The sequence below is a fragment of the Aulonocara stuartgranti genome, assembly GCF_965226115.1.
Source record: "Aulonocara stuartgranti genome assembly, chromosome: 23".
NCBI classification, from domain to species: Eukaryota; Metazoa; Chordata; class Actinopteri; order Cichliformes; family Cichlidae; genus Aulonocara; species Aulonocara stuartgranti.
This window is the reverse complement of record NC_138958.1, coordinates 2,748,866-2,774,238: the sequence shown is the minus strand read 5'-3', so window position 1 is coordinate 2,774,238 and position 25,373 is coordinate 2,748,866. Positions and strand designations below refer to the sequence as shown.

The following is a 25,373-nucleotide window of genomic DNA, read 5'->3' as shown; positions in this document are numbered from 1 at the left end:
ACTTTACCTGGGTTTTTACAGTAAATAAAAATATTCAATACATTTACATATATTTCATTTTGTGTCTCCCTCTACCTGATGGGTCCACTGGTTTCCTACCACAATGTAAAGACAATGATTTCTGCAGGTGTGAGATAGAGCTTTAGTTAGTAAGCACTGTGCAATCTTTCCAAATATATCAATTAATATATAAATAACTGAATTGGTATTTCTTTAGATTGCACAATGTTACAAATAAGTTCCCCTTGTTGGAAAACCTTAGATGGCACCACCCTACTGACAGTGTGTTGAATAAGGTGCTTTTTTCTGAAAGTGTATCTGTATATACTTAGACAGTCAGAAAAGGAAATGTAATTTTGGCTGTAGTCACGTACTGGCTTTATATCATGAATTAAATATGTCGAGGGAGTGAAAGCCTTTTGTATTTGAAATGAATCTTGTGCTGCACATTATAAACTGAAGGAACAGAAGGAGTGATTTCAGAAAATGGTTTTTGAGTTATTTGAAGAAACCTAAATGTTTTCTTGCTTATGTCCTTATGTCAGTGATAAAAGACAAAAATGAATTGTTTGGTGCAATTTTTATTAGTAAAGTAGTTTTGTTTTTTTTTAATTCTATTTAAATAAAAAAAATTTCACAAATCATGGTCACAATACATAATGAAAATGTTGCGATTATACACAAAAAAACAAAAAACAAACAACAACAAAACAACAACAAAAAGAAACCCCTCCCTCCCCACCCGAGGCTCATGTAAAAAGAAACAGAACAAAACAAACAAAAAATGTATGTCACACATCTGGAAAATACGTTTTTATATAGTCAATAAATGGGTTCCAAGTCGCAGAGAATTTTTGTTGTGACCCCTCAGGGGAACGTAACAAGAGAGAACTCTGTATCTAAGTTTTTCCAGTGGTAAAAAAAAGAAAAAGCACCTCCTTTAACCATTGTACGTATGAAGGAGCCTTATCAGACTTCCAGTGGAATAGAATAAGTCTACGGGCAAGCAATGTAGCAAATGCTATGGCATTTTCCTGAGATTTACTAATTTTGTATTGAGATGGCATAACTCCGAAAATGCCAATGCGGAAATCAAGCATTAAGTTCTGCGCACTGATATGAGATAATACTTATATATATTTCCCCAGTAATTATCCAGGTTCAGACAAGACCACATCATGTGACCCTCATTTGCTGGATTATGTCCACACCTGGGACAGGCAGGATCGGCTTCTGGGAAAAACTTTGAAAGCCTCTCTCTTGTATAATGAAGACGAGGAAGAATTTTAAACTGAATTAAACCATGGCGAATGCAAAGGGAGGAAGTATGTATACGATTCAAACAAGATCTCCACTCATCATCAGATAAATCCACCCCAATGTCTTTTTCCCAATTATTTTTAGTTTTTTCCCAAGTAATAGGCCTTAAGCTCTGTATCAGCTTGTATATGACGGAGATTCTCCTTTTGCCAAAAGGATCCATTTCCAAAATGGTATCCACTTGATTTTTAGGAGGTAGGTAAGGGGAAAGAAGGAAACAATGTTTTTGCAAAACTTCGTATTTGCAGGTATCTAAACATATCAAAAAGTAGATTTTTGAATATCCCATTTAAGCACAGGAATATATATATTTTATTTCTCATCGCAACATGAGCTACTAAAGCTCCTCACAGGGGATGGATTTGCTAGAACAGGGGTGTCAAACTCAAATACACAGTGGGCCAAAATTCAATATTGAAAAAAAAATCTTCCTCCAGATATAAGAATGAATCTTTTCTTATGGACTCAAACACGTTTTGCTGAAAAACTGAATATAGAACAAGCAAAGCTTAATACTAAACAATATATATATTAGCTGTATAATACCAGTAGGCCAGCTCTAATAGTAATTTGGTATGGCTTCGCGGGCCAAATGTAATTAGGCTGCGGGCCAAATTTGGCCCACGGGCCAGAGTTTGACACCTATGTGCTAGAAGCTGGAATCAAGTCAGGAGCCATCTTTTTATAGGCTTCTTCTAGTATAAACTCTAGTTTAAATATAAGAAATGTATGTGAAAAAACAACACAAAGTACAACAATTAGAAGATGATCTTTAAAAAAAGAGAAAAAAATCCGAATAGCCTCCTTAAAAGCGATGGGAACAGCATGTGTCCTCTTTTATGTTTTTGGCCTGGATTTACAAAACTGCCTTGTTGAACTAATTAGCTCAGACATTCTCTGCATGAAAGAGAGATGCGTTGATTCATATAGAATATAAAAAGATACAAGATGACACAAGATAATGCAATATATTACATCACAGTGCAATGTGTCATATGGTTCAATGTGTTACCACATAATTTGATAGCATAGGACACAAGAACAAGTAATATTTAAAAAGACAGAGTGATATTGCATAACCACATTATAATTTTATGTTCCAGTTTTATTTTACATCAAAATGTTTCCTATAACCTCTCAGTTGCTCATTTATTCCCGAGCTGAGATTCTGCTTCAAACGTGCAAAAGATGACAAGATTAATCTAAAGGGTCTCAAGATGACTTACACCAAATGTGAGAAGATTCACAAAAAGATGGTTACTTTTCCTGACTTATTTTTGTGTGAAACACTCACTGAGATTTTGTCTGTTGACACCTTCAAAATGAAACAGTGAGAGAAGACGCATGCAACGACATAAGCTCCATGTTGAAAGAGTCATGGTTGCTTTGTGTTAGGTATTAAGGTCTCATAGACCAGAAAGGAAAAGGGTCAGTGCTTCAAGACATCCAAAGAATAGATGCAGCTATTTGAAAAAGCAGATTCAGTTTAAGCTAAAGCTTGGACACCATCTGTCCAAGCTTTAGCTCTTGGACAGATGGTCTCACATTTGACTCAAGAATAGTTTGGTACACAGTGGACTTTACGGTCGACTCGATGATTTCAAAGAGACCAAGTCCCGTGGCTGCAAAACAAACCCAAATCATTACCCCTCCACTTCTGTGTTTGACATTCAGCAGATATGAGCCCTTTGTGCTGAGGTGCTGTTTTTAGTTTTGCTGTGATTAAACTGCAGGAATGTCTTAAAGACATAAAGACCTGGATGGCCGCTAACTTTCTGCTTCTTAATTCAGATCAAACTGAGGTATTTGTACTCGGCCCTGAAAAGCCTAGAAATATGGTATCTAAGCAGATTCTTACTCTGGATGGCATTACCTTGGCCTCCAGTAACGCTGTGAGGAACCTTGGAGTCATTTTTGACCAGGACATGTCCTTCAACGCACATATTAAACAAATATGTAAGACTGCTTTCTTCCATTTGTGCAACATCTCTAAAGTTAGAAATATCCTGTCTCAGAGTGACGCTGAAAAACTAGTTCATGCATTTATTACTTCCAGGCTGGACGACTGTAATTCATTATTATCAGGATGTCCTAAAAACTCCCTGAAAAGCCTTCAGCTGATCCAAAATGCTGCAGCAAGAGTCCTGACAGGGACTAGAAAGAGAGCAGATTTCTCCTGTTTTGGCTTCCTGTTAAATCCAGAATTCAAAATCCTGCTCCTCACATACAAGGTCTTAAATAATCAGGCCCCATCTTATCTTAATGACCTTGTAGTACCATATCACCCTATTAGAGCACTTCGCTCTCGCTCTGCAGGCCTACTTGTTGTTCCTAGAGTATTTAAAAGTAGAATGGGAGGCAGAGCCTTCAGTTTTCAGGCCCCTCTTCTGTGGAACCAGCTTCCAGTTTGGATTCAGGAGACAGACACTATCTCTACTTTCAAGATTAGGCTTCAAACTTTCCTTTTTGCTAAAGCATATAGTTAGGGCTGGACCAGGTGACCCTGAATCCTCCCTTAGTTATGCTGCAATAGACGTAGGCTGCCGGGGATTCCCATGATGCATTGAGTTTTTCCTTTCCAGTCACCTTTCTCACTCACTATGTATTAACAGACCTCTCTGCACTGAATCATATCTGTTATTAATCTCTGTCTCTCTTCCACAGCATGTCTTTATCCTGTCTTCCTTCTCTCACCCCAACCGGTCGCAGCAGATGGCCCCGCCCCTCCCTGAGCCTGGTTCTGCCGGAGGTTTCTTCCTGTTAAAAGGGAGTTTTTCCTTCCCACTGTCGCCAAAGTGCTTGCTCATAGGGGGTCATATGATTGTTGGGTTTTTCTCTGTATCTATGAAGCGCCTTGAGGCGACTTTTGTTGTGATTTGGCGCTATATAAATAAAATTGAATTGAATTGAATGCTGTGCATTATAGCCAAGCATCTCCACTTCAGTCTCAGAAGCAAGTCCTCTGATCTATTTACATCCAACTTTACAAATCTTTGCCATTGTGTTCGTTGTAAAGAGATTATGTTTTCTCCTGGCAAACCTTACAAGTGAGCAATTCTTGTTCAGACTTCCTCTAATTGTACAGTGTTGAACTGTAGCACTTAAAATGCTAATAGAGGCTCGTAGTGTCTAAGGGAACCTGATGGAACGTCCACTTCTAGGAAGATTGTGGTCTGAATGATCCAGACCAACATATTGTCAAAACATTTATAGATGTGCTCACACTTGCTCGAGGTCAGTTAACCAAACGCATTTGATTAGCACCAGGCTGCTACTTATCCTCTTAACTCCTATGGAAGCAATAAGAGTATATTTAGTTTTGACAGACATTGGTATTTCAATATAAGCGAATACTGTACAACTTAGACAGATACAACTGTTTTTGAAAACCCATGTAAAAAGGCTTGATTTACTTTGTTATATAGTGTTCAAAGCAATCATTTACTAACCTAAGCCTCTGAGAACAACACTGTCAGGTCATGTTTGTTGATTTCAGTCAGTATAATTTAAATTAAGTCCTACATAGATTTCCAAAGTTAAGATACTGTCATGTGTGAACATTTCTGTTTAACAAAAGATCAGCTTAAAGAAGTGAGTTATATTATAGTGGACTTGGCCAGTGAGCGATGAAAACCTATGATATGACCTACCACGCTTAGTTTAGAGCAGTGCCAAAGTTAAAATGAATTATATAACAGAAACAACCACAGCTTGCAGGTTGAGGCAATAATGATTACCTGCAATGGATATGCAGTATAACATCCACACCTTAGTTTTGTAAAGAGTTTTGTTATTGACTTTTTTTGCTGTGGCACTAGATGATAGAAGCCTACACCACCGGTAGACTATTTGTAATCGCCAAATTATCTGCAACACCAAGGAGCAGTGTCTCATACAGCACCTTGTTATCGCGAATCCAGAGGATTAGGTGGCTAGCAGTCTGTGTGTTTTGATTAGACGAGTCCCCGAGGTCTCAAACGCATCTCAAAACACAGCCTCAGGGAGCACACGGCAAGCAAAGCAAGGCAAATGTCTGTGGAACAAAACCTTTTTTAATTAACTCCGACCTCCTATTCGGTGAGGCGCCAGGCAGCTGTCTGGCTGTGTTGAGCCAAACACAATATGAAGGAAATAATCTGCTCTCTTTGCACCTGTTTGCTGTGCCAATAGCAATTACTCGTTATATTGTCCCCAGTTTGAAGAGTACATGGGTGACATCTAAAAAGCTGAAAGTCGAGACAGTGCTCTTACCTCCCCAGTTAACAAAGTTGTTTATGTTAAAGAGTAAAACGCTGAAAAGTTTGACAACAGTGTAAATGAATCAGAGCTGAGCATCTTCATGTATATTCACTGGTTTAATGACATTTTATTTTCTCTCCAGCAGAGCTGCCTAGACAAAAAGATACTTTATATAACATTATAATTATTGCCTTATTATTGCAAAGTGATGAATAATAGTGAAGAAAGTGAAATACCCAGTAGTATCCTTATAAATGATTTGAAAAACCAATGCACCGGTTTAGCTGTATTACCAAAATAAGTCTGTAATGCACCTGAAGATAAGAATGGTGCAGGTGTTGGTGTGGCAATTAAAATGTTATTGCACTCTCTCTCTCCCAGGCAAACACTGGAGCCTATACTTATCACACAAAAGAGAGTGTATCAAAAGCTGGATACAAGCTCTGGCATTGTGAAACCCAGAAAACACAAAGTGTCCATTCTCTTTGTAAATTGTCTCCCCTTACACAAAGATCATTGACTCCTCGGCCGGCATCCTCACCAATCACAGATGCAATTTCCTGTTACCCATTGTGCAATGTATGTCTCTCAGATTTGTTGTGTTTATCCAACTGATTGAAAAAAAAACACTATACCAATGACCTGCGGCACTCTATACTTGTTTTGCTCATCAGTACGGCGATGCTCGGTCTGTACATTGGCACTAAATTACCCTTTATGAATGAACTCATGGAGGGTTTCAATTTGTAAGTGTCTGCGGAGTTGATTGAAACTGCAGCAATTGTAACCACTGAAAGAAAAAGACAAAGGGTGATTGTGTTAAAAGCATCGCCTTCTGCCTCTGATTATAAAAGTTAAAAAAAAACTCACTCTCCGAGCTGCAAGAGGAGAGCTGATGTGGATAAAGAAATTACCTGTTTTTCATAAGGTGTGAAAAAACAGATAGCAAACAGCGTAAAATGTGACTGCATCTGTTCTGTACCCTCATGATTATGCAATAAGCAAGCTGGTGGCATCCATCTCTTTCACTGAATGACAGTGGAGGAGATGGATGCAAATGGAAAGTCTGGATAATACAGTTAGCAGGGAGCCACAGTCTACCTACTGTACGAATCGTGTTATTGTTCTTATATATATATATATATATATATATATATATATATATATATATATATATATATATATATATATATATATATACATCAATTGTATTAGTCACGCCTGAGGGTCTCAGTTGGATCTCTGTGTTGTTTCATTTAAACTGTTCTCATCCATAAAAAGCTGAGAAACTATTGTCCTACACCAATGTCACAAAGACAAATTGTCCTACATTTACTTTATTGCACTTGGCTATAATGTGATTCTGATTCTCCTGGTGTGCTACTGGCAGTGAATCTGCCACATCAACATGCAATCTGTCCCCGGGAAGTCAATCCCTTCTTAATGACCAGCCTTTGGCAGCCTGAGCTCTCATTACTTTCATTCACAGCGCTCTAAGAGAGACATCACTTTTTAGATGTCAGTTTAATACAAATGCCCAGTCCAGTTTCTCATTAGGTATTAACATTTCAGATATACTGTCATTAAAAGGTGATTATATTCCATTATAATGGAGGTAACATCCAGGGCTGATCTCTGAGGTTGCAGCTTTAATAGGTATGGTGACCAATCAACTCTTCTGCTCATTGATTTCCTGGTTAGTCTCCACATCCTGAGTGGACATATAATACCCACAATCAATGTTTTTCCATGAGTGCAAGACTGAGAAGTGGCCTTCTTTCACCACATTTCTCAAAATATGCAAACACGTTTTGCAGTTTATTATCTCTGCCCGTGCGCTCACAAAGGTATTGTACTTGTTCTGTGCAGCTGGCCTCCTCAGCATCATTTATTTTCAAGGCTGACTGTGATTCCAATGTCGAACACTAGGTGATTTTTAACAAGTGTCAGACCTGATTTAAAAACCGATGCCTTGCAAACCTGAACCTCTCAGATTTTTTGGCAGGTTTTCTGTCACTTTTGGTGACTTCAGGAAGATGTGCAATGTGACGAAAAACCCAGCTGAGGTCAGTGTTTCTCCACTGGACGGCTCAGTGCGGACAGAGTGGCCACTGCCTAAAAATACTAGCTGCAAAAATGACTGTATTATTAATTAACACAAGTAGCGGCTACTCCTTTTGCAGGAGTTAGCGTGCTAACTCTAGCCTAGCAGTTCACCAGCTGCTTAAATCGGCTGCTGCCTGATGCCCAAACTGCACAATATCCTGCGTGTGTGAGAGAGCTTTGAATGTAACAAAGGGAAGCGGGACAGGGGCCCGGGGTGCGCAGCGTCCCCTTTAAGGCCGTTTTGGAATAATTAATGACGTCGCGCTGTAAACACGACTGACGCTCAGCTGCGTGGCCGAAGCATCCTCCGACCAAGAGCCCAAGACCTCTGTGTTTATTTCACGACGGGACTACTGGGAGGCATTGAAACAGCTGGGGTTCACCTCGTCTCTCATATGCAGTCTCCAAAACCAAGACGACGGTGCTGCATCTGTCCTGCTAAGTGCCATGGCTAGAAAAACGGACATCCCCACCTCTTACTATGGTGAGTCGGGTTGTCTTTGTTGTAGGAGATTTTCTTCTGCCTTTGTACCGTGTAACGTTATGACAGCAGGATATAACAATATCTTCTTTGGCCCGAGTCTTTATTATTAACCCTTTGCTGTGCGTTCAGGGACGGTAGCTAGCTTGCACTATCAGCTGCTAACTATTGTAGGGCTATTTAAAGGTTGGCGTGAAATACGCAGTAACGGTGTGACAACATTTCAAACGGATGTTGGCTCAAATAAGTAGAAGGACGTGTTTTCGAGTTTCGTTGCAGGATATGCTTCGAAAAGAATCCGTGCGTCTGGCTTTGATTAACTGCAGTGCTGTGATCTTTTGCCTTGCTTTGTTTACCAGGTGTAAAAGTGCCCACGGTAGGAGAATAGTCCCATCTCCACTTTCTGCTCCACTTATTATGTCGCCTTTGTTGTCAACGCCGATGTATTTATGCCCTATAACTGCTGTATACCATCATGACAACGGGACAGCTTTAGGGTTTTAGTGGGAGCTGCAGTTAGCCACCATTATCGATTAATCTGCACACAATTCTGTCGATTAATTGATCAATTTTTAGTTAGAGGGGAAAAAAATGCCCGTCGTTTTTTTTCTGATGCTCCAGATGATGTCATCAAATTGCTTTGTTTTGTCCTACACCAATCCAAAGCCAAAAGATGATCATGTTTTATGATAAAAGACCAACTAAGTAGCTAATTAGAGGCAGGGTCGTTATAAAATCATTTTATCATAATACTTAATGATATTTTAGTTGGAACAGTCAGATGATAATTCCTTCTAAAGCTTTTTATAAAGCTGACAGTGCATTCGTGTGACAGTCACCTAATGCATTCGTCATTTGAAGTTAACTAGTCCCCTGCTCACTCTGTGTAATCCTTTTAATCTCGATTAATATTCCCTGCTGTGATTTACAGGGACTTAAGCAAGGTAGGTCACCAGTGTCCACTCCTGAGAACTGTTTAGCCTATTTGACGTCCAACAACATTTGGGGTTTAAAATAAAATGTGCAGGAATAATTGAGGTGTAGTGTTTTTTCATTGTTTCCTAATTTAGCATTCCAGATAATGTGTCTTACAGTAAAGGTTAACAGCAAGTTGTCCTTCTTCCGTAACAAAGGATATTTCTTCTCTCCCACTTGCATGTTTTTGCCCCTGCAGGCATATAATGGAATATATAATCCATGTGCAGATCCACTGTCCATTAACCCGCTTGAGTAATCATGTTGTTCATCAAAACAATATAATCCTTTATCAACACCAGATGCTACACAGACAGTAGAGTATTTTTTATGAAACAAAGAGTTCCCTAGCTAATACTATTTTTTCTCTCTATTGAATGATTGACCTTTTTTCCCCTCTCACAGATTTACTCCTTTTTTCAGCTGGTACTATTGGGCTACTGAAAAGCAAAGCTACGGTGTCACTGAAATCCAGACAAAGCTATCTGCCACAGTGATAGGCCAAATCTTTGGCCCTTTTATGTGAGAAATGTGAGAAAGAATCAAAGGTATACCAAAAGATATGTTTCAGTTATTCGGTTCAACCGCTGGGATGATGCAGAACTTAATTTGATAGATGATATGTCATTCTTATCGGTTTTCACACAGCCTTCTGCATTATTATCAAGTACACGTGCATTTTATCATGAATCGTTGATCAAATTGTACACAGTCACAATGCCCACAAAATAACTCAAAGTAGCACAGGCATTGTCAGGTCTGCTCCTGACAGCTTCTAATGGGGATAGCTGCTGTGTTTTCTTTTTTCTATTTTTTCCTCCCTATATTCTGCCCCTGTTTGTCCCCCAGACCTCATGACTCCAGCACTCTGCCAGTCAAGACTACAGCCTGTCAGCAGTAGTTGATTCTCAGTGCTCTCCACAGACATACAGCTCACCACTGGGAATGTCAGACTCCAGTCAGGTCCTGTTCACAATTTTAAGCTGGTACTTTGCAGCGCATCATAAACCTGACATGTGTAAAATGCCACGAGTAACAGGCTAACTGAAGCAAACACGTGTATAACTTGTAATGTATACATTATTAATGTACAGAATACGGTTGGCGTTTAGTGTACCTGCACTTATATTCTATTGCATTGATGAATTAGAAGGCAGCAATTAATTAGGGGATATAATTTAGCCTTAATAGCATGGAGTTATTGTGCCTCCCAGTGTTCAGGTCAGCTACTTTATGTTGTTGACTCCCCGGTGCTTTTATTCAAACGGCTAGCTTGGCAAAGGAGCAATGTAAAGGTTTTTGGGTTGTTTAAATTTAATACCAGAATACTGTACATCATGATATTGTTGAATTACACTGGAAAGTAAAGTTTCACACACTAAAACATCTGTTTTGTGGATCACAGCACATAGTGAGTAACCCTAAAAGTTCAAAAAGACTGATAAGGCTGAAGACCTTCATGATGACTCAATGATGAGCACTTCAGTTTATTTTACTAATGTCACACTGTTACCTACCCTAATATAAAGTTAAGCTGATTAATGATTGTATTTGTAAGAAAAAGAGCAACATAATGCATAGAGCCATAATATCCTTCACATTCAACTGTCCTATATTTGCTTAATAGTCAGATTCAAGTGTTCTCTTGAGGCCAGTTTATTATATAACATTTCTAACTATGTAGCAAGTGTTCACTGTACTGCTGAAATGTTCAGTCAGTCAGAAAAATAGGAGAGTAGCTCATAATCATTCTGTGACAGCTTTGTAAGTAACAGTATAGATATGAGTTCCATTCACCACAGAAAGTGTTGAGTCGGGCACACTGTTAATTAACAAATTTCTCGCATGGGCAGCTTCCCTAAATGCTGCATTTTTATACTGAGTCAATGCAGACTCTTGACAGGAAGCTGAGGGCAATGGTTTATAATCGAAACATTCACAGTATCTTCGTGTGAAATTGCAGTTGGAGAAGGTTGCGGCTGAATGGCCCATTTTGCACCCTAGACTAAGTGCTATTAAAGGCTTTTTAAGTGACACTATTCACTCCAAATACCTGTTTCAAATGAAGACTAATGCTCACCCTGCAGAGGATTTTGTTAGTATTTGTGGCATTTCTTCTCATTATTTTTAACAAGAGCATGTGCTTTTGTGTGCATTTTCTTAAGCAATAGCCATGCCAGTGCCTGAAATTTGAACTATATTATTCACACTTATGATAGGGTGTGTCAGTAAATATTTTCTGAGATTCACTTTTGCATAATACTGGATGGCCGTTCATTTGAGTCTGTGAAAAAGACATTTAGCAGAGAGGTTTTCGTGGGCAAAACGAGCAGAATTGAAATCTCCACTTAGCAGAACAAATATAGTCAGTGTTTATTTAGGACTAAAAGGATAAGTGACACTGAAAGTGACTTATGAAACACAACCCAAAGACCCATGCCAGGCACATAGTCTTGAGTTGTTTTAAGTCTTGGGTGATCAGTGGAACTAGAGAAGACTTGTGTGCCCGACAGCATGGCTACCTGTACTCAAACAATCCATGCATTTTCTGCCATTGATCCAGATTTGGATCACAGGGCAGCAGTCGCTCAGACCTCCCTATCCCGGGCCATCTCCTCTGGCTCATCGAGGCTTTCCAAGGTCAGCTGAGAGGGATAATCTCTGCAGTGTGGGCCTAATAGCACGTGGTTAAAATGTCTTACCTAGGAGGTGTCCACAAGGCATCCTAGTCAGTTTACCGAACCACCTCATATGGTTCCTGCAGGAGTGCAGCTGTGGCACGAATACATCTGACGGTAACTAGAGTTAGTACTTCACACTTTTCTGAATGAGCATCAGTGTATTAAAGTGGGAGATGCTGATTCTCATCGCAGTTGCTTTAGTCTCAGCTGCAAACCACCTTAATTTATTCTGGCAGTCACTGCCTGATAAGGCAGAAGAATGACATCATCTGCAAAGAGAAGAAATGTGATCCTGAGGCCGCCAATGCAGAAACCTTTTGCCAATAGGCTCCACCTAGAAATTCTATACATAAAAGTTAAGAACTGATTGTGACCTACACCTGTTTTCGTACCTTGGCTCGTGTGATTAGGTAGAGGATCATTAGGGGGTCCATTGTCCATCTTGGGGGGGGGGGGGCACTCCCACAAGGCTTAAATCTCGGACTCTTCACCATTTGAACCTAGAACTGAAGAAGCTTCTTGGATGAGAGGTGAAATGTCTTCAAGCAACTTAAAGAAGTCCAGACGCTTTTCTTTCCAAGCTCCTTAGACCTCTTGCCCTTCCTGAGTTACCTGATTGTTTCCCAGAATTCCTTCTAGGATGACCGAAAATCTTGCTCCAAGGCCTCACCAAACTACTCCCACATCCCAGTTTTCTCTTCAGCTACTTCTATATGCAAATTCCACTTAGCTTGTCGGTAACCGTCAGCTGCCACAAGCCACCACAGCTCACTTGGACTCCATCTTCAGCTTGATGGCTCCCTTCACCTCTGCTGCCCACCATTTGGTTAAGGGGCCAACCACCTAGTGGCTGCTGCTCCTTACAGCAGTGTCGACAATGGACATGTGGACCATGGACCACTCTCTCTCAATGTCCCCAGCCTCCCTTGGAGAAGAGCTTTTGCAATTAGTATGCCTAAAAACAGAGAAGATGAGCAGAAAGTTATGCATTTGAGACAGTGAAGTCAGCAAATGTTTTTAAATGTTTGCATACAAGTGACTGAAGTTATTAAACTAATATCAATTAATTTGCTTTAATCACCTAATATATTAATGGACTAATTATTACAGTTCTACAAGCCAGGTGCTTGACATTTAACAACAGACTAAATTGACAGACCTGGATTTTATTTCTGCGAAGCATTTCGTCCCTTCGAGCTTCAGCAGTTTGCCAGCCTTTTATTTAAAAAAATATAGCAGTAGAAAAGAGTGCATATGATGACATTTTTTAATAGCAGTGTTACATCCTTCCTACTGTGCTGCTACTCCTAAAAGCGCAATTGCATCATGCTTCACATAAAACTTTAATGTGTAAAATGAGATGAGGCGCATAAACAGGAAAAAAAAAACTCATCTCAATTAGTCATTCAATGATTACAGAAATCTTAAAATCTAATTTTCCTAAGTCATGCAAACAAGCCTGCCTAAAGGGTAGGATTATATGATTATTAGGATTATATATGGTAACTTTTTCCACATATACTAATTATCAGAGCTGATCAGTTCTGTTTTCGTTGTCTTTAAAGGCTAAGGCTGTTTTCATACATCACTACAGAGGCACTGTGAAAGAAAGAGTGGGTAATTGCAGGAGTTTGGCCTTTTTTTATGTATGTAGAGTATGACACCCTAAATATGTGTTTTCTCACCTTGCATATTTGGATATTGAGATCTATCCTCTTAACTCTTAAGTCTTTATAAATCCTGACCTAAGCCAGTTGAGCATGTCACTAATCTACAGTAGCAGTTGCGAGTCTCATGTCACAGAAACCCAGGGCTGCCACTGACATGCCTGGAGCCTCCAGCAGAAGTAACCAAGGTCACAAAGATACAATACTGCTACTTTTCTGCTTGGAGCAGCAGGCCAAGCTGTCAGCATCTGACACTCAGATGCTGACACCCCTCTCGGGGGCTGAATCCCATCCCGTGTCCCACTATTCTCACTGCTTGAAAGGATGTCAGTTACCACTATGTGCCCAGTAAATGCTCTTCATTTACTAGTAGGAATTAACCCAGAGGACTAGCAAGTCAGATACTCCAAGTGCAGTTCTTGACCATCTGCTAAGATTTAAGAGGATCCCAAGGGACTCCAGTACATAAACCTAAACCAGAGCTTGAGATGTTGTTGTCTTGTTACAATGAGGAGAAAAGCACTTTAAAGGCTGTACTGTACTCCAAAGAGAGAAAGTACAAGAAAGGAAGAAATATGATTCTGTGCAGAAGAAAGGCAGAGAAAAAGGGTGAGATGATGCTACGTAGAGATTTGTCCATTTTTCTTTCCTTTTTTAAAAAACAAACAACACTAAGTCTTCTGATGTAACTGTTTGATTCTTTCAGAACAGATTATTGTGTTTTTGGCATGAAACTGTAGGAGACTTGCAAGTTAACGTTTGGCTTCGTGACCCTGTGTGATCCTACGTGTGCATTTCCTGATTCAACTATGAAACCTTGACAATAAACCTGTGCTTTACAGAAAATCCTGGTATCTCCTTTTATAGTTAATCCACCCAAGTAGGTCTGTTGCTACTGTGTCATGCAGAAGAAACCTGAATATGTGTAGCTTTTTAAATAAAGACTACAGGAAAACACAAAATCCCAAAGCCATATTACTGATGTTGCTTTCCTCTATGGATTGGCAAAAGCCAGTGCTTTGATCAAATATGAATGAATATACTGTACACAGCATTCAGACTTACAGACTATGCCTCCCCTGCTGAGCAACATCATTATGCTGAATTTTTAAAATTTCTGTTTTCTCTTTTTCTTTTTAACTACTGCTGGATCTAACACTCTAACCCAACGTAGCTCTGACAGAAGTGAAATCTCTCAGCACTTCACTCTCTCCGGCTCCTGGAAATGTGGATGAATACAGAGAGTGAAAACAACAAAAAAATAGTCCTTTCCAAATGGCTCCTTTGACCCAACCCATGCAGAGCACCTGCAGTGTTCGAGCTGTTTGCCTGACCACTGTATGAAAGAGGCCTGTGTTGGACAGTGGAGCCAGGGGACACTGGTGCCTGTGTCTGCCTGTGCTGATGTTGGATGTGTTTATGGCTACAAGCTGAGTAACCCTGGGAAGGGGAAGGGTGGAAACGGGTTAAGGGAAGTGAACAAGTTGTAGTCTGGAGGGTGTGTTATGCTGTACTCCGCAGTTAATATTTCCACCCATTTTATGTGTGGTAATCGATATATGATGTAGCGCAATAAATGTGCGTGTAATCTCTGAGCAAGTGACTCAAAGGAGGTAAGTCTGCAGGTTATTCTCCTAAATTTTGAAATGCACTGAAATGAACTGCTTCTCTGACTTTTCTCTGAAGTCCTATCACTCCAGGGCAGTTGTTAGATCTGGTTTGCTTCCAGCACTGTCACTTTGAAGTTGATTTTCTGTAGTCAGTGTTAGCACATCCTGCACTTCAGAATCTGACAGTAAATATGGGCCTTGAAGGTCCCATATCATACCCCTTTTAACACATTAACGCAAGTCTCACATATCTCCAAAATGTGTCTTTCAAGCACAGATCATTCTTTCTTCCATCTCTCTATATGCTTTTTTTTGGTTCGCTGTTCCAGTGGGCTGTTGCAGTATCTGTAGCTTTAAATAATAATAATGGATTGCATTTATATAGCACTTTTCGAGACCCTCAAAGCACTTTGCAATTCCACTATTCATTCACACACTGGTGGAGGCAGCTACAGTTGTAACCACAGCTGCCCTGGGCCAGACTGACAGAGGCGAGGCTGCCATATCGCGCCATCGGCCCCTCTGGCCAACACCAGTAGGCGGTAGGTGAAGTGTCTTGCCCAAGGACACAACGACCGAGACTGTCCAAGCCGGGGCTCGAACCGGCAACCTTTCAATTACAAGACGAACTGCCAACTCTTGAGCCACGATCGCCCGAAATCCAGCAGGGCTGCTGCTGCCTACACCCTTTCAGGAAGACGTATATGCGAGTACAGAGAACCAATGAGAGCAGCATTCACTTGTAGGGCTGGGCCATATCACACCGTTCACGGTAATACCGGTATAATTAGGGATGGGTACCGGTGTCCGGTGCCATGATGGCACCGGTTCTGACGTAAACGGTAGTAACCAGACCGAAAAGCAACGCACATTTCGGTGCTTTATTTCGGTGCTTTTTTTTCCTGAGCTGTGATACACTTCTAGCCAATCATTTTACGTTTCCGAGGATAGTAGGCGGGTCCAGGTACGTACGTTCTTTTAGAGCAGAGCTACAGATTAAAAATGTCCAAGGCGAAGCGGTCAAAAGTCTGGCTGTACTTCACAGCAAAAGATGCAAACTCAGCAGCAACAAGTGCTTTAAGCTGATGCTGTGATACTGTCAAAGGAGGTAACACCTCGAATCCGATGAAACACCTGGCAACGCATAGCGTTTTTTTTAAAAGCCCAGAAATGCGCCGTATTTGATAGCTTGCTGCGAGACCTCACACCGAGCACATCTACTGCGGGTGGGTTGCCTGTTATGCAACATCCCCCAAAAACACGAAGAGGAGAGTCCTGGCCCCTAGCCCTGCCAGTGTAGCAGAAATGATGAGGATGATGATGCAGCAGCAGCCGTTCTTCTCTGCGTGAGTCGCTTAATGTTGTTCGTGTGTAATTTACGTTGAGTAGGCTAACCACGTTATTACATGAATGCATGTAAGGTGAACTAGCAAACACCATCATAGCTACATGCGGCTGTCTTCTTGTTTGATGGCAGATACTCTCTTCACCCTGGCCAAAAAGGCTAAAATGACCAAAGAAAAAGTGGAAAACAGCTAAACATGAGAGATTTAGGACAAAGTTTGTGTTTTTTCCATTGTTTAAGCACTGCTTCCAGCCAAGAGTGATACCATTAGGGTTGCCAACCGTCCCTTAAAATACGGAATCGTCCCGTTTTTCGAAACAAAAGTACACGTCCCGTATTGAGCTAATAAGGGACGCACTTTGTCCCGTAATACAGTGAGAATCAAAAGTAGTCTATAACTTTTAATGGAATTAACGCTTTGTTTGAAAACATAATTCCCAGCCCCTCTCCTGCTTTGTGACCAATGAGCTGACAGCACACTTATGACAATTCGAGTATGACAATTCAGATTACCGCTCATCTCATTGGTTGAGGAAAGGTCGCTTGCGGAGAAAATACCGGAAGGCAACAGATGACCACAACAAGAAGCATGGCCAACAGGGAAACAAACGCCGACACTGCGGTGCAAGTCTCGGACGACAGTACACCTAAAGCTGGGCAAACACTGTGCGATTTTTTTTTTCAGTCGCGTTATTCAGCTCCTGCTCAAACTGCACGATTGACTCGCAGGGGTTAGAAGTTCATAGGTCACGATGCAGGTCTCACACTATACCGCCCGATGCTCTGATGCCTGACCTGAGTGCTCACACTGTGCCTCCATAAAATGAAGGTTATAACAGAAAATCTGTCGCGCTCTCTCTCTCCGTCTTACACTCACACAGACACACCACCACCATCAACTTTGCTAAACTGATAATGAAAAACATTTATCAGGCAGCTGTGATTGAGCAGCAATGTAAATCCAACTATTTTCACGGTTGTTGTGGTCGTGATAATTTTGTGATGCCACATCGAAAAGGCTCGGATGAGCAATTCCAAGATGGCGGCGCGTGAACAACGCGAGGCTCAGTGTCTCTCCAGAACGATGAACACCGGTGTACCACAAGGCTGTGTGATGAGCCCTTTCCTCTACTCCCTCTTCACCCACGACTGCAGACCTGCTGATGGTTCCAACACCATCATTAAGTTTGCAGATGACACCACGGTGATTGGCCTCATCAGTGACAACGATGAGGCCGCCTACAGGGAGGAGGTGGATCGTCTGGCTGAGTGGTGCGACACAAACAACCTGCTGCTTAACACCGAGAAGACCAAGGAGCTCATCGTGGACTACAGGAGGAATGCTGACCCACATCCACCCATCCACATTAAGGGGACGGCTGTGGAGCGTGTGAGCAGCTTCAAGTTCCTGGGAGTCCACATCTCCGAGGATCTCACCTGGACGACCAACTGCTCCAAGCTGGTCAAGAAGGCTCACCAGCGCCTCTTCTTCTTGAGGACTCTGAGGACAGGTGGTTCTTCCTCAGACATCCTGGTGAACTTCTATCGCTGCACCATCGAGAGCATCCTGACCAACTGTATAACAGTCTGGTACGGGAACTGCTCTGCCTCGGACCGGAAGGCGTTGCAGAGGGTCGTGAAAACTGCCCAGCGCATCGCCGGAGCACCACTTCCTGCCATAAAAGACATCTACAGGAAGCGGTGTCTGAAAAGGGCTGGGAAAATCATCAGAGACCCCAGTCACCCATCACATGGACTCTTCACCCTCCTGCCCTCTGGGAGGCGCTACAGGAGCCTCCGGACTAAGACCACCAGGTACCGGAACAGCTTCTTCCCCACAGCTGTCAGACTCCTGAACTCTGCCTCCTGACATCTGACCCACGTTAACTCATGGACTGAACATACACACACACACACACACACACAATGGACAACTGTACCCTCAAACACACAATAATAACATGGAGTGAACCACCACTCACAACCACTAGCACTTTATATAGCCTCTGTAGAAACTATCTACACAGAGCTATACAGTAGTGCAGTTAAGATAAGTGAGGGTCACTTATCTTAACTGCACTACTGTATAGCTCTGTGTAAATAATCATTCTGTACATTCAATAATCTTTAATCCTACAACTGTTTACAACTTGCATAGTTCCCATTTCTGTATAGCTGTATATCCCAGATTCTGTAAAGTTATTTATTTCATATTCTGTATAGTTTTTCATATTTATATCCTGTTCATATCCTGTACATAGCTTGTACTCACTACAGCCTGTACATACTTATAGTTATAGAATATTCACAACATACTTCATACCGTGTACATTATAACATACCATAATAGACCCATTTCTGTAATATACTTACATATCTATATTATTGCTAATATATATTGTAATATATCTATATCACTAAAGCACTTCTGGATGGATGCAAACTGCATTTCGTTGCCCTGTACCTGTGCATGTGCAATGACAATAAAGTTGAATTCTAATTCTAATTCCAAAGTTCTACAAGTTGTGCCTCCATCGCTTGTGTCCAGATCACACGCTGCACAGCCGTGCTGCTCCATCTTTTACACCAACGTTTACGTGTTTGCGCGCGAGCAGTGTGAGCGGCTGTGGTGAGACCCTCACGAGCGATTGATTGATCGGGAGCTGGTCGTGAGGTGTTAATCACTTCTCGTTACCCCACGTATACTACACGATGCACGATGAAGGCCAAAATCGGTCCGATCACTCAAAAATCGGCCAAAAACCGCACAGTGTAAGCCCAGCATTAGAGCAGCAATGTTTGTTCCCCTCAGAGAAAGGGAAGAATGGGAAAAGGAAAACACCTGGCTGGAAAAAGTTAATATGGGCATGTGCGGTGAATATCAGCGCTATGTGGCCAGAAGTGTGATAATATAATTTATTTTGTGTAATAAACAACTGCAAGGATAGATGATTACAACAAATAGATGACTAATACATAAAAGTAATACATAGATGAATAATGATGATGAGTTAAGATGCGTAATCATGGGAGCAAGCGGGTTTACAAACAGGAGCAGCTGATTAGCATTAGAAAAGCTGAAATAATACCTCAGCTGAAGCCAATTGTACTAAATGCACTAAATGTGCACTGTTACAAGAATGTTTTTCTTTCTATTGTTTTCTATTATTTTAAGTTAAGCAGGACAGAGTTAAAGAAAGATTTACTTATATTCTCAAAAGTTAAGCAGGACAGGCTTCTGTTTAAGAAGGAGACCTGTTTTATGTGTTAATGTTGTCATTTTGAGCTAAAAATAAATGGCTAAATGATCATTTGTTTCACATGTGTTCATATCACAAAGAATAGACATCTACTTAAATCAAATTCAAGTCAAATGGTTAAAAAAATAATTTCACACACAAAAAAAGAGCTAGAAAATTCACCACACTGGGAAGGGTGAAGACAACTGGGTCGCCCGGCCCTGGCCACGAGGTGTCCCTTATTTATTTTTCAGGGAGTTGGCAACCCTAGATACCATATATGCCCCACAGCTGCAGAAAAGGCTAACATTGTTATCTTTTTACAAAAAACAGCTGAACATGAGAGGTTTTTGGACCAATTTTGTGTTCTCCATTCTTTAAGCACCGGTTTGAGCACCGTTTGAGCACCAGCACCGTTTCAAAAGAACTGGTTTGGTACTGGTATCGGATAAAACCTAAACGATACCCATCCCTAGGTATAATGTTGGGCAACGATAAAAAAATGAAATATGGCGATAGAATATGGGTAAAACGCGCATGTTTTCATATGCACATGACGGAAAAAGCATGGCGGCGACGGAGAACGAGAAGGGCGAAAGTGGATCGTTGAATGAAACAGATGAACCAGAACTGGTTTGTAAAAGTGCTGCAGCTTCACTGGTGTGGAACTGGGTTTAGCTTTCGTCCGTCAGATACACAACAAAGCACTATTTTTGGTAGCGCATGCTAGTGGGCCGTCGTTATTACCGTGTTGTTTGGAAAATACGGCGCACTTAAAATCAATCCTTTGATTTTTCTGAAAGTCGACAGAGCTCCTTATAATCCCGTGTGCCTTATGTATGAACTCTGGTTGTGTTTACTGACCTCGAAACAATTTTATGTGCACGGCGCTCGAAAATCTGTCGAATGTTTTAGTTCGACTTTGCGAAGCTACGAAGCCGCACCGCTTGATGGATTGTCGGAGCATTACGGCTATCGTAGGCGGAGCCTCGCGGAGTGATACGTACTGTGCTTCAACATAATGTTACCATATTGTGTGTGTATAAGCTCTTTTTAGGTTTTGTGGATATTATACATGGTTGTGCTCAGGATATGTCGGCCAGTTTCCACTGGAAACGCCTTTTGGTTAAACTGTCAGCGAGGAATTTGCATTTGCACTGTTAATTGTTATATAACTTTAATGCACATAAAAAACAGCTGCTTGTTTAAGTGAAAATACATTGATGGTTTGTTTTTTGCACTAATAAAGTTGTGGAGTTGTAAAGTATTTTGTTTCGTGTCAATTATATCGTCAGTTATATCGTTATCGCAAATTTTCAAATGTATATCGTGATAAATATTTTTGGTCATATCGCTCTGCTCTATTCACTTGACAGCACAGCAGCTGATCAGGAGTTAAGTCTGTTGCTTCTAACATTTTGTTTGAGAAGTTATTTTTAAATGTAAATACAGGATTTCAGCAGTGCAGTGCAGCGGCTTGAAAAAGATGTCTTGTGTCAGTGAACTAATACGTAGTTAATTGGCCACATCCAAGTCATTATTCTATGCTTGTTCCCTCCCAGAAGAAACAGAAAAATGTGCATATGAGAACAGCTTTATTAGAAATGGAGCTGTATTGAAATGCAGTATATGTGAGGACAGAGAGGAGAAGGGAAGAGGCAAACGGAGAGGAAAAGAGCTGACGAGTTAATACACCCAGTCCTTTGCTTATTGGTTTATATTGATCATGAAATTGTCCACAGATGTCCCTTAAAATTATATTTTTAGCATAGATCTGGCTTGTGTGCTTTTACTAAACAATAAACATGTTGTTGGGTTCGGAGTTGGCAGTGGTAGTCTGTTCTGCTCTGCCGCCTTGGTGAGTTTGATCTAGCAGGTAGAAATCCAGTTTTCCACCTCCTGCAGTTTCTGGTTAGAGTAGCTGTAGAAACTGGCAGCAGATTTTTACAGCTACCTTCGGTGGCTGCGGTCCAACATCATGGAGCTGGAGGTTCCAAGGTTCCAACAAGAGAATCTCGTAAGAGGTAGCTTAATGATTTCCAGGGCTCCCACAACAGCGTCCTGGGGGGGCCTGCTGGGACTAGCTGGTTAATGTGCCGGAGTTTTCAAAACTACATCAAGGAAATTCTGCTCGCAGTCGTGGTGTGCAGGTGAATAAATGTAAAAGAAAATGTTCAAATTAGTCACCAGATAGACCTGGTTAGTCCGTTCAATTATACTCTGGGAAACAGAGTGGGACATAAACAATGTTATGGTGGCTTGGGGTCAATAAAAAAGTGTATCAGGCAAGTTGATTGACCATCCACTGGCACTGACCACCAACCAAAGTCACCCGTGATAGAAACTGAGTGAAATAAAACATCAGTTTCCTAAAAAGTGTTTTGTTTCTTTTTTTCCTGGAGTCACTATTTCATTGTAGCCTAAATAACAAGACTTGCATGAATTATTCAGGCTATGCAGCATCTTTTTGTAATATATATGTTGATGACAAAAGAAACAATCATACAATAATCACAGGTGGAATATATGATATACCCACCACCCCTTCTTTCTGATACACATACAACAGGAGAAATCTTGGTAAAGTGAAAGAAAAGGTTTGTCTCAACTTGCGGGCTCGTTTCTGTTGTGCAATGAAAATAGTAGCGTGTAAAAGGCCAGTAAGAGTCCTCGTCACACTAGCTGTTCTACAAACCTAAACATGTAGGGAAAAGGATCTGCGTCCATCAACTGCTGAAACGTCTTTTATGAGAGAGCAAAAGTTGCTTGTATGCAGATATCCTGTTAATTTTATGATAATCGAAAGTGTTTAACTATTTTTTATGCATGTTCTCACACCTCCAAATGAATCCATAAATCCTATTGCTGTGGGAGACCAGCCAGGAATACAAGTGGAAATGTGGAGAGATGTTTCTGCCAAAGCCTTTGTCTGATCCTGATGTATAATTCTTCAGCCCATGAAGCCTTATTTTCTCAGAGCTTTCGATTACCACCATGATTGTTGGGCTGTGCATAAATCTTTCAGTCACAGAAGGACACGGTGGCATTATCTAACACTATGTCAATAGAGGAGACCAGCAGTTATGCAGCTAACAGCGACTCTAGCTGTCCCAGTGTAGCATGCCTGCCAGGCTTTTTCCGAACGTTTTTGACTACAGACCCCCCTTCAGTCTGACTACAGCCAGCAAACTCCACCAGACTCATCTCCTACACTGGCAGACTGCAGTGCAGGCTAAACAGCCGTTATCTAATGCAGAGTCTGCTGGTGGCCCAGCATCGCTGATGATTTTCAACACTTTCTCTTAACCCTTCGCTGAAATCTGATTTGAGGGTCGGAGAAAGGTACAACAGCCGGGTGGAAACACTCAGGCTCGTGTTGTGAGTCAGGAAAGCAGCTAAAGCTAAATTTAGCTCAGGCACATATTCCTTCTCCTCAGTGCTACTGTGTTAGAATGAAGAGGTGTGAGATTTTTTTTTAGCGTATCTAGATATTAGGTATTTATTTTAGATATGAGTGAACTGAATTGCTGAATATTTCTGCTATTGTAGAAATCGGGTTTTTAAGTTCCTGTTGCAGCATTGTTTTGGCAGTTTTGGGTTTTAACCAGTGCCAGACCACTTGGTCCCTCTGCTGTGAAAAACCTGGAAAAAACTGTGCCCCCTGACATTTATTGCACCACAATCTGTCTTCTCACCACTGACTCTCCTTGATCCCAGTGTGATTCAGCTCCACTCACCATATGGACTAACCTGTTTCCACCGCATTAGTTCCAGCACTGTGGAGACGGACTTTTGTAATATTAAAATAAAATCTGTATTCTTACTAATAGTTGCCTTGTCTAATAGTCTAATTGGTTGAAATATTATGTTAATGAGATGAAATGATGCTGTTATAGGGAAGTGTTTCCCCAAACAAAGATTTTACAGTTATATTAACGACCACCCAAATATATTTGTTGACCTACTTTAGCATTTTTCTTTTATTTCATCACATCCATTTGAAAGAGCAGCATCGTCTGCCTTAGGTTTACACTTGAACAAGCTTTTCAATGTTCATTGGCTGCTAACCAGCTAACTGGGCCCTTACTGTCTACAGTTTCTTCACAGGCAGACAAACAAGGTCGCCCTAGTATTCAGTATTCAGAGAATCAGACTGCACACTGCCTTATTCTTATCTGTATCTGTATCTTTGGGCTACACCCAACAGAACCTGCAGCAGGTGGTGAACGGGTTTATGTGGCTACCGAGAAAAACAAGGACTACTGGTGCACACGGCAGTCCACTGCAGTCTACCTGACTGTAGGTGCAGATAAAGAGGATTATAGTTGCTTCTCTCTTTGTCTGACATAAAGTACTTGGCAGCTAAATTATTTGTGGAGGATCTCATAGTATTGCCCTGTTGTTAGCGTTGATTATTTCAGCTTACCTGTTGTGTATCTGTTACACAATTTTAGCATTTCTGTGCTCTTTTGTCAACGTTACTGACTTCTGAGTTAAAAACAATAAGCTCAGCGTCGTCTTATTCAATAGAAGTGCGACAAAAGCTGCAAAGAGCATCTGGTTTTGTGACATTGTGTCCTTGGGTGAGGAATTCACACAATTAATCCAGAGCATCTACCATTTTTAGACCTAAAACACCACTCAAGTGAGTGACTTTCACTGATAGCCAAGCAGATGGCTGGAAACGGAAGTTTTTAACAGCAAGGACAAACGGAAAGGAAACATTTAAATTCTCGTGTCAAATGAAGTAGCATGAGGGGGACAGCTCGTAGCTTTTATTGCTTCTGTGACAAAGAAGCTGAAATTGTCATCATCACACCTACACACATTCGAAAGTACATCCTTTAAAACCTTTGATCTTCTTCTTTCCTCTCTACTATAGGTCTTTATCAGAATGGAAAAAAACACGGGACCCCTAAAACAGCTCTACCAGAGTTGTTTTTGTGTGCTCACAATACTGCGGTGATATCAGTGTTATATTTCCACTGATCCGTGAACAGTTGATGTGTTTGTTGCTTCATATAACTGAATGTTTCAGATAATATGGTCAAGAAAGACAGTGTGACACTTTCCTGATGCATTTGGTTCTTATTATTTTAAAAAGGCCAGTCTCACACAGTAGCCAGGCTGGTTGGGGTCGTTATACTTCAGATGCTGGTGTGGTTCACTGTCTCGTGCTGTGGACAGTGTTGGTCAAGTTACTTGAAAAAAGTAATCAGTAACTAATTACTGATTACTTCCCCAAAAAAGTAATCCCGTTACTTTACTGATTACTTATTTTCAAAAGTAATTAATTACTTAGTTACTTTTTAAAAACACGGTTTACAACCTGAGTAGGTGATAAAGTGATAGATCTTTCAGCCCAATTCTACTTTTTCTGCATAATCCATCATACAAAATGTAATCAAATGGAAAAGTCTCTTTTTAAAACTTGTTTTATTAGTTTTAATCTTTTAACTTTATGCATCAAGCAAAGATTTAATTATATGCAACATTCTCTGACTGGAAGAAATTAGTTTAACATTTAAACCTATTTTCTGCACATTCCAGCACATAAAATAAAAATATTTTTTGTGTTTACACTCAGTCTTTCAAATAGATGCAAGTAAAACACAGCAGAAAATAAATAAAGTCAAAGACTCAGCGGTCCTGTTGCTCTATTTTCACCTGTAAAGCAGGAGTGGGGTAGGTGGAGGTTTACCCTGGTGCA

At 40.8% G+C, this 25,373-nt stretch overlaps 1 protein-coding gene across 5 annotated transcripts in view; it reads left to right on the top strand.

The window, feature by feature from the left end:
* The first annotated feature begins 7,589 nt into the window (after positions 1-7,589).
* slc44a5b (solute carrier family 44 member 5b) overlaps positions 7,590-25,373 on the top strand; it is a 51,025-nt gene continuing 33,241 nt past the window's right edge. For 2 of the 5 annotated variants that reach the window (XM_082525141.1, XM_082525137.1), the window contains exon 1: positions 7,592-8,149. In XM_082525141.1, the coding sequence (XP_082381267.1) occupies positions 8,113-8,149 (37 nt within the window). In that variant the 5' untranslated portion in view covers positions 7,592-8,112. Of the gene's footprint in view, positions 8,150-25,373 lie in introns of all 5 variants that reach the window. The other 3 variants (XM_082525138.1, XM_082525140.1, XM_082525139.1) reach the window with 3 other exon arrangements.